Source organism: Rhododendron vialii, chromosome 12a (assembly GCF_030253575.1).
Source record: "Rhododendron vialii isolate Sample 1 chromosome 12a, ASM3025357v1".
Lineage (NCBI taxonomy): Eukaryota > Viridiplantae > Streptophyta > Magnoliopsida > Ericales > Ericaceae > Rhododendron > Rhododendron vialii.
The window spans coordinates 18,446,483-18,455,885 of NC_080568.1; the positions used below are offsets into that span (position 1 = coordinate 18,446,483).

Sequence of the window (9,403 nt, forward strand, 5' to 3'; positions counted from 1 at the left end):
TTTTGTATGTGTTTATTGATGAATTTTTTGCTATTGAAGTACAATTAATCAAGCCTTAGCCGGCCTAGCTGTTGAATGAATATCATGGCTTTCTTTTTGTGAATCAAGTTACATTAAACTGAGACGTGCCATAGTCTACCAAATTTAACTGGAATTGATATATGGAGAAATAGTCATCATCTTTTTAAGATGAGAATAATAAATAAAGACATTATGAAATAGAATAGATAAGTGAGCTCATGGTGTAGGAGTGCACTTATTCTCGTTATTTATTTATTCCAGAATAAATAATACTGTAATAAATATTGAAAACTAAATTAAAAGAGACGTGAAAGAGGTGGTCCAGGGAAGAGCAGAGCAGACCATTGAAAGGCAGTGGTTAGGTCGGCAACTAACATGCATGGTTGGGAGTGCAAGGACACCACTGAGCATATATGGCGCAACGTACAGAAAGTTGAAAATGCAATGCTAACCACTTTTTGAGTATCTCTTGTTGGAAGGTCAACCCTACAAGATCACATGTCCTAATTACTGTACTACGTAATTTCCATAGGATTGGAATTAGAGTTCTTTTCTATTCTATTCTATTCTAATAATTAATAACGTACACCCTATTTCACGAGATAACAAGTGTCAAAATAGATTCAGATGGCAAATATAGTAAGAAACTTTTTATATTCTATCCTCTCTGATCTGTTTTTCCAATTTAATTTAGAGTTTCAACCTCTCAAAAAAATAATTAATCTATACATTAAATTTTATGATTTTGCAATATTTTTCTAAAAGAATGGATTGGAATCCATCTATAGATCTAAGGAAGTAAGGATATACAAAGATGGGCACAACTCTTCTCGTGTCTCTAAATTAAGTTAAACCGTAGAAATTGACTTATTTTGTATACTATCATTTGTCGGGCAAAAATGTAAATTAGTATATAAAAGATATTGTGATCGACTTCTATCTTTGGTATTAGTATTAAGAATAGCTATTAAGTTGTTCACATAAATTACATGTTGTACGCATTGTTGTTGGTTTTTTTCATTCTTTAATGATCATCATCTCATGAACGAAATATTTAGAGTACCAAAACTCATATTCCTCTCAAATGGAGATCGAAGATGATTTTGGAGGATGAGTTGGAAGGGACAAGATATTGTAAAAAAAAAAATGAAGAAATGCAAAATAAAGGGGTTGGTTGGAGATGCCCTTAAAAGATTTAGTTGAGAGCATGTTTATAATGATTCTATTATCTATTCATTGGGTGAACAAACAGAGCATGATATATGCTTTATTAGATTCTCCTCGATAGGAAAAAGGGAAAAGAAGAAATATTTGCCAAAAGAAAATACACAAGGCAAAGCAGAACGAACGGAATGAGAATGATTCCAACTGAGCTGTCTCCTGTCATATAGAAGCTAAAGAAAATGTGTCAATGATGTCATGATATTCTTGTTTCAGCAGTCCTTTACCTCTCGGCATCTTATACGTACTGTATTAAGGCAGAAAGTCTATAGAAACCGACGAGGCACATCGACGGGTATGTGGGGCTTACTTCGGATTCCGTACGGATGATTCGAGTTGTTCAATAATTTTTTTAACAAAAACAAGTGGGTCATGTGAAAAATCAACTCAATCCAATATGTGTAGATATTCAACCTTCCATTATTTTTTCACGAATCCAAAAAAGAATGAAAAATAAAAGATTAGATCGAGTACTTACACATACCGGATTGAGCTGATTTTTCATTAGCCCGCTCAGTTTTTTTTATAATTATTGAACAGCTCAAATCATCCATGCGAGGTCCGGAGTGGGTCCCGCATGTCCGTCGGTGTGCCTTGTCGGTATGTGTAGCAGTATTGTATTTAAGGGCACACTTGTAACCACCATTCAGCATAGGTTGGCCCGAATTGTTAGCAAGCCCTCCGCTCGACTCAGTTCGTGTAGTAAAGGAGTAGATCTCGAACAAATTATTTTGCTCATTTAGTAAGCAAGCTAACTAAGCTTGAGCTAACTGTAATAGTATTCCCATAGATAAGTTCGGCTCGTATGTTCAATGAGCTCATATATTTACTCAAACTTTAAGGTCGAGCTCTCAAATACCAATCGATCTCAAGATCAAATATTTAGACTCGAGTCGAGCTCGAGTCGAGCTTATTTCTCACTGAAATGCAAACAAGTTAGCCGAGATTGAACATCCACCCTAAGACTCGATTTTGCTCCACTCGTTTTGACCCCTAATTCAACTGGCTTGGGACTGTTGTGCTCCACATTAGCCTTCTATAAACATTTTATAGGGTCCATCGTTTTGATTTGAACTGTTTATATTTTTTTATTTCGTTAGATTTATCCTTTTTTCTTTTAAATGAAAGGTGGTAATAATTTGGTAATTAACTACATGAAAAAGGACTTATTTTTATCAAATATTTTTTACTGATTTAATTACCAGAATAAACTTTAAAACAAATGTGTGAGTTTTAGCCCTTTAACTAATACTACTCACTTGACATAACATATAAAATGAACAGTTTCAATCAAAAATTCGAAGTATTAATCAAGTATATATGATTCTCACAATAGGCCATCAAGTCTCCATTCTACTTGTTTTACTATATATAGATTTTACAGAAATACACTAGAATAATTGATTTTACATTTGCTACATTTTCTTACAATATGTATTATGAGGTGTAAATCAAATGAGCTAAGTCGAGTCACATACTCACTAGTTTAACTTTGTTTTAAAATTTAACAAGCTTAAAGAAATGCAATCATGCAAATTTAATTAATTGTGTTTTGATTGAGTCGACATTCTCAAAGGAGATTGAATTAGCCGATAAAAAAAAAAAAAGAAAAGAAAAGAAAAAGGAGATTAAACTAGCTAATCCAAACTCAAGTAATTTAACTCTTTTAAATCAATATACGCTTCTTACGCCGAAACATAAAATGGCATGAATTCTACCAGTACCAGTATGATTTGAAAACTTATAAAAAAAACAAATGCTGATACGTAATTAATTTTTTACGGAAAAAAAAAAATGCTGATACTCGTTTATAACTAAGTCAATCTAAATGGAGTTTTTAACGCCCACAACCCAAGTGGAGCTCGCCTAGCTAGCTACCAAGTCTTAACACGGCAGGCAGAATATATACAGCAAGTCGTTTACACAGACAATTCCTACACAGATCGCGCACATATCCGTGTGTGGGATCCACTCAAACAATCCGAGCCGTTCATTAAATGTACAATATTTTTTCAAGAGCCCTCGAGAAAAATCATTTTAATCCGATACTTAGAGGTACTTGATTCAATCATCTAACTTTTCATCATCACAAAATCCGAATGGAAAGTTAAATGATTAAATAGAGCACCAATAAGTATTGAATTGAGCCAATTTTTCGCGGGACCCTTGAAAAAATGTTTTACATTTAATGAACGGCTTAGATTATTTGTGTGGGACCCATAGTGGACTCCACAACAAATTTGTGCACTTTTGCTGTGTGTGTTACCATTACTGGTATATATTAGTAGTAATTGTCAACGCTTAATCTGTCACATACATCAGCCGCTATGCAAATGCAAGCGTGCAGCGGTAACAAAATAAATGTACCACATCAACAAGCAACCCAAGTGCGTTCACAAAATTAATTTGCTACCAGTAGCCATTGATTAATTTTGGTGTGTTTTAGCTCAATAATTGAGCTAAATTATTATTATTTCTTCTTTTTATTCAATTTTTTTAAATTTACGAATTTTACGGCAATTTTTAATTGATTTTTAGCTCGTATCAACGAGAGAAATCCAAAAAGTAAAAAATTAACCAAACGAAATTGTTTTTGAAGGGAGACAAAAATAATTTAAAAAGTCCGTCTATTTGAATTATATTTGTTTTTAGTAAAATTTTTAGATATATAGGTTTCCCTCGTTGAAATGAATCAATAATCCAAAAAAAATTCATTGCAAAACTAAAAAATACGAAAAAAAATTGAATAAGAATAAAAAATAATCAGACTCAATACTCCTATATTACCGGCCTCAATATTTGGGGGCCTTTTTTAATGGGCGGGTTTCAGTCATTTTCCGTCCCCAAGTTCTGTTCTGGAGATTTAAAAGCCCAAATTGATCTAAACCGAAAGAAGACGGTATAAAGCCCACTTACTTCAACCTTGTGGGCCGCAGCCCAGATCCCTTATCTATCTATCTTCTCTTCTACTATATCAAAAGCACGCTATTCTTCTTCTTCCACTGTTCTCAGTGCACGTCCAACTTGCAGTTTCTCACAAGTCTCGAAATCGAAACAGGTAATCTTTCTGTTCGATCGATCTCTTACTACCTTTGGTAAGTTCCGCTTGAATTTCCACGTCAATTGCGTCTCCAAAACCATTTTCGATTTCAATTCTAAAGCTAGGGTTTGAATTTGATACCTTATAGGGCTTATATCAGGCGATTAGGGATGGGGTTCATAATGGAGTTCGCTGAGAACTTGATACTGAGGATGATGGAGGACCCGAGGGAGAGAGATCGAAAGTTCAGGGAGCATCTGTACACGTTGAAGGATCGGTGCAAAAAGACCAAGGAGATGTGGAGCCTTCCTCTACGTCCCTACGGTTTCTGGACGTTCGATCGCCACAACGCTCAGCTTTTCTGGGACCCTCAGATCAGCCAGGTCCCTGGCCGTCGCGATCCCTACGATGACCTGCTTCAAGATGATGCCTATGGCACCTCCACTTCCACCTCCAAATAATTGTAAGCTTTGTATTTTTGACATACTGTACTTTTTTTTATCCAAATGTCTAGGGACACAAATATATCCAGACACAAATGTATTCGGAGGCATGTATGTGGCTCATGTGCATCGTAGTTAACAAAAGCAGAGACATACTGTATGTAGAGTGGAGATTTAAGCTAGGCATGTGTGTGTGTACAAATTGTTTGAAATTCGGGAATGTTGTTTTTTGAGTTGTCCATTTGGTGCTTTTTTTCTGTAGCTATATGGTATTCAGAAGCTTAGATTTTGTTGAATTTTCGTGTTGGTGTTGTTATTCCTTTGTTATGTGCCTTTGATTTAGTCTGTGGTCACAATTATGATAGCTTGCGTTTATGGTGAACGTGCTATGTACCAATCAAGGTTTGTAAGCCATAGATGATAACATGGCTTATAAGGACTATACAAGAATAGAAAGGCAAGTAGTGGCCTAATAATTTGCAGTATGGAGAAAAGGTTAAATATTCTCTACTGCTACTTTGCAAGTAGTTCATAAAAATTCTATCCATTTAAGCTGCCGTTGACGTTTTAAATACCGGCAATACTTTCATGGAAAATATGTCAATACTTCTACATGAGATTGCAAAGTATTGCAAAGTAAACTTTTTTGCTCTTGTAAGTAAGTAAACTATATTTTGTTACTACGTGGATCTCGTTCACTACATTTTATTGTAAACAGTAATAAACTCCATTCTGGTGCGACATTGCCGACATGCACATGGATAGTGAACCTGGAATGGAATATACAACATAGTTACCTTTTCCCACAACTTGGTTATGATACCAAGTGTGAATGAGCTACCTATTACGGTACCTAGTGTATAATATGGGCACAACTGAGGATGGATTTGCCAGTCGTGTTTGGCCTACCGTCTGGATAATCACATGGTAACGGATCATGAAACATGTTGTCGACGTGGCATTGCTACCCTGTGAATGTCGTCGAGTTGTTTGCCTAATGCTCTTTAAGGGCAGCAACAGGTCATGTGGTGTTATCATAATACCATTTAGGGAACCGACTTCTGTGGTGGTGTCTAAAAATTTTGTATATAGGATCTTTTAACTTTTGAAGACCTTGAAAATGATTCTTTTTTTCATTTGTGAAGATGTTTATATTTAAGTACGGGACACTTGTTGATGTTGGACAGAATGAAATAGGGTTAAGGATAATAAAAAATAAAAAAAAAAAACCCTGTTTTGGGGCTGCAAAGGTGTATGTGAACAGTAGATAGAGAAAAGAAGTCTAGGCCTTACACAGTTACACCGAGATAAAACCTTAGGCATCACAGCTAGGGCCTCTTTAGCATTACATGAAAGAATATGATTGCATCACACAATCTTGGAAGCTTAAAGCTGCTGGACTTATTACATTATCATTCATGAGATGGATGAACCTAGTTATGGATGCACACATTGCGTAGAAACTATGGCAGTAATGTGATCGAATGAACCTATTGAATGCTTTCAACGAATAGCGACATGTGATTAAATTTATCTAAGTGCAAATTCATGTAACTTAGTAGACTCATATAAGACTCATGGAATGCACCCTATAATCCATGACTTCCAACCTTCTAAAATTAGCAAAATTCTCATGCCCGTTATTATGGATTGCATCAATGGTTTCACTCCTTGCACATGTCATGCAAGATGAAGCCCATGGCCTTCACATTTTAAAAATATATTCACCAATCCATGGTGATTAGGTTGTTTTCCCAATTGCCAACAGAAATGCCCTCTGATGTTAGACACATTCAAACTGAGATAGTCATGGATCTTGTGAAAACTTTACATCCAACCCAAAAGCATAAGCTATTAGGTGGAGAGGCCCCAGCATTATATTAAATGATCACTTATTTCATTTCCAAGTAATATGAGATTGTATTTTCTTAACATTCCCCCTCATGCGTACCCCGTTTTTGAGATTTGTCACGTGTAGATGTAGCCTCTTTTGGGTGTATCGTCATGCAGCTTTTTTGTTGGGTCTGTCATCTTGAAGTGTGGATTATGAATTTCTAGAAAGTGGGGTGGAATGGGCCCCGCTTTGATACTATGTGAAAATCTTATATCCACTCCAAAAGCCTAAGGTATTAGGTGGAGAGGTCACAACATTATATTGAGTTATCACCCATTCCATACCCAAGCAACGTGGGATCGTATTTCCTAGTCAGATCCATACTCAATTGTGATGAAGTTTGGTTTCAGTCTTTTTCTTTTCTCGTCTATTGCAAAACTTAACTTAATGCAAGAGGAGGAGCAATGGTATATTTTTCTCCTAATGCAATCTCTGACAGACCATTGAGAAGATGGTCTGTTTCCCAGGGGTGATATCATATTAATTCCTTGAACCGTAGTCTTCATCAAAATGTAGCATGATAACAAACTTCGATATCGAGTCTCTAAAAAATTGAATGTACCAATCATCGGTATCCTTTGGAAATAGAAGAAACTAAGTTGCCAGGCAATATCTTTAGCTCCAAGATAGATTGTATCTGGCTTTCAGTCAGATACTTCTAAATGTTCCTCAACTATGAAAATTGAGATGATTCTTTAGAAAGATTCTTCCCGTGCAGAAAGAGAAATATAGTTTTCAAGAAACTTGTTCCATTCTTGCAGGAATCTTTGTAGCCGTTCATTGTGAGCTGCCCGTGAGGACGGAAGGTTGCAACAATTGATTTCATCTTGATCTGTTGGTAATGTGAGTTATGTGACGAGACGTTTGTAATGGCCGCATATATTTGAGTATTGTTTTTGTGTTTGAATAAAGACCCTTTGAGCTTAATGCATCTGCTGGTATTTGGGGAACACTCGTTAATGTTGCTTTGTTGCTTTTCAGACGCACTTTCTTCTTATCAACAATAATGTGTAATACGTGGACATGGATAGTTTGTGTGGGTTCTTACTGTGGGTTATTTGTGCTTAATGATTGAGGAAATACTAAACCTGCTGGAATGGCAGTTTTAAATATGTATGACGGAAATTTGAGCATCCTGCATCACTAGTCAAAATACAAAACAGGGAACATACTGTATCATACATTGCTCTGTAGCAAGTTGTACCTCGTAACATTGGCATGCCTTTTAACATAAAGCAGAGGGGTCACGGTTTTTGAGTCGTACTGTTTAGTTTAATTTGATTTTGCATTCATGTATTTGAATTCAATTACAATCAAGAACTAAAGGTTGGGACATGGAGCGATAGCAGTGTTATCTGCCCCCGCCATTGTAGCATCAAGCATGGGTAAATGCTGCGTATTTACCACCTCTACGTGAGTTTTGAGCTAGCTATAAGCAACAACTATGTACAACCAGCAGTCACTAGTCAGCATGACTTTTAGATTCCAACCTACCTTAGAAGTGGGTTCTTTTCTCAATTTGTAGAAAAAAAGGTCGTTTTCTCAATTGCCTTTGTCGTTGGTAGATCCCCGCTTATCAAGATTGAAATTGGCCCTGCTGACAAATATGCAGATGCAGCCGCAGATTTGTACTTACTTTTCTTTCACATATTTTTAGTACTGTTCCTTGGAGAGGGGTGGCATGGGACTGAGTGTCACAATCTTTGTTTGGTTTACATTTTAGAAAGTTATTTTTGAGAGTTGGAGTGGTAATGAGTGGAGAGAAATAGAGAGAGATTTATTGGAAACTGTGCCGAGAGTTAAAAGTAACTCTCAAATTGTTGAACCAAACGGAGTGAATATAGTTCTAGCACCTTTCGTACAATCTATCGTCGAAAGAAAGGAAAAGTGTAGAATCTGGATCTTGAAAATGGTTAAAGTAGCTTGAAGAGTGGAAAACTCAGCAGATTTCCAGGGTATTGGGTGTCCAATTTGTTGCAAGCTTCGGATGTGGGAACCCCAATCTAGATTTCTCTAGTTATGGACCATTCTGAACTTTTAAAATTTACTTAATTTTTTGTGCGTTTTACAGAAATGGTCCCTGTAATTTTACCATTGTCTCAATATGGTCCCTCCACTTCTAACTGGCCCAATTTTAACCTTGAAGTTACAGATACATGTCAATTTAGTCCAATAAAAAACAGTGGTCACGTTTGTAACAAAAGAAGACCATGTGCAAGTTGTATGACCATTTCTTAGGGGCAAAATGATCAAATTTATTGTACTCACTCAGCGAGCACAACTAGCCTTTTCCTCCTTTCTTATTCTCTGTTTTTTCATCCTCTTCCACCCCCATAATTAAGTCCATAATTAAGTCCAGTACCACAGATAGACCCACCTTCAACTAAGTGCCATCAATATGTACTTGTTTCCTATACTTCCGGGAATGCTACAACTCATAAAGCCACAACCACATCCCATCCCACCACCTCAACTATTAGCCGCCATTCCTTGTGCCCTCATTAGAATTGCTAAAACCCGCACTCCATTTTGTTCTCTTTTTTAGTAGTTTTTGTAGATGTAGTTGCTATGCAAGTGGTAGACTCTCGGCGTAAGTTATACAGTGTATTTATGTATATGTATACAATACTTATTCATGCTTTAATAAGAAAATTATAGCCATTCAAGCAACCCTGAAAACCCCTCATCCTCCACTGAAAAATCGCACCCCAATCAATTGCCACCCACCAGGTTGAAATCATACTGCCGCTATATCCAACATCACAACTGAACCTGTTGGAGCAC

At 36.4% G+C, this 9,403-nt stretch overlaps 1 protein-coding gene across 2 annotated transcripts; it reads left to right on the plus strand.

Moving 5' to 3' along the window:
- Nucleotides 1-4,155: 4,155 nt before the first annotated feature.
- Nucleotides 4,156-7,731, plus strand: LOC131310051 (uncharacterized). 2 transcript variants are annotated; one of them, XM_058336847.1, is made up of 3 exons: nt 4,156-4,300; nt 4,431-4,745; nt 7,381-7,731. In XM_058336847.1, the coding sequence occupies exon 2, from the start codon at nt 4,453-4,455 to the stop codon at nt 4,741-4,743; it is 291 nt and encodes a 96-aa protein (XP_058192830.1). In that variant the 5' UTR covers nt 4,156-4,300; nt 4,431-4,452; the 3' UTR covers nt 4,744-4,745; nt 7,381-7,731. The 2 variants fall into 2 exon arrangements, with proteins under 2 accessions (XP_058192830.1, XP_058192831.1); XM_058336848.1 differs by having other exon boundaries at nt 4,177-4,300; nt 4,443-4,745.
- Nucleotides 7,732-9,403: the final 1,672 nt, after the last annotated feature.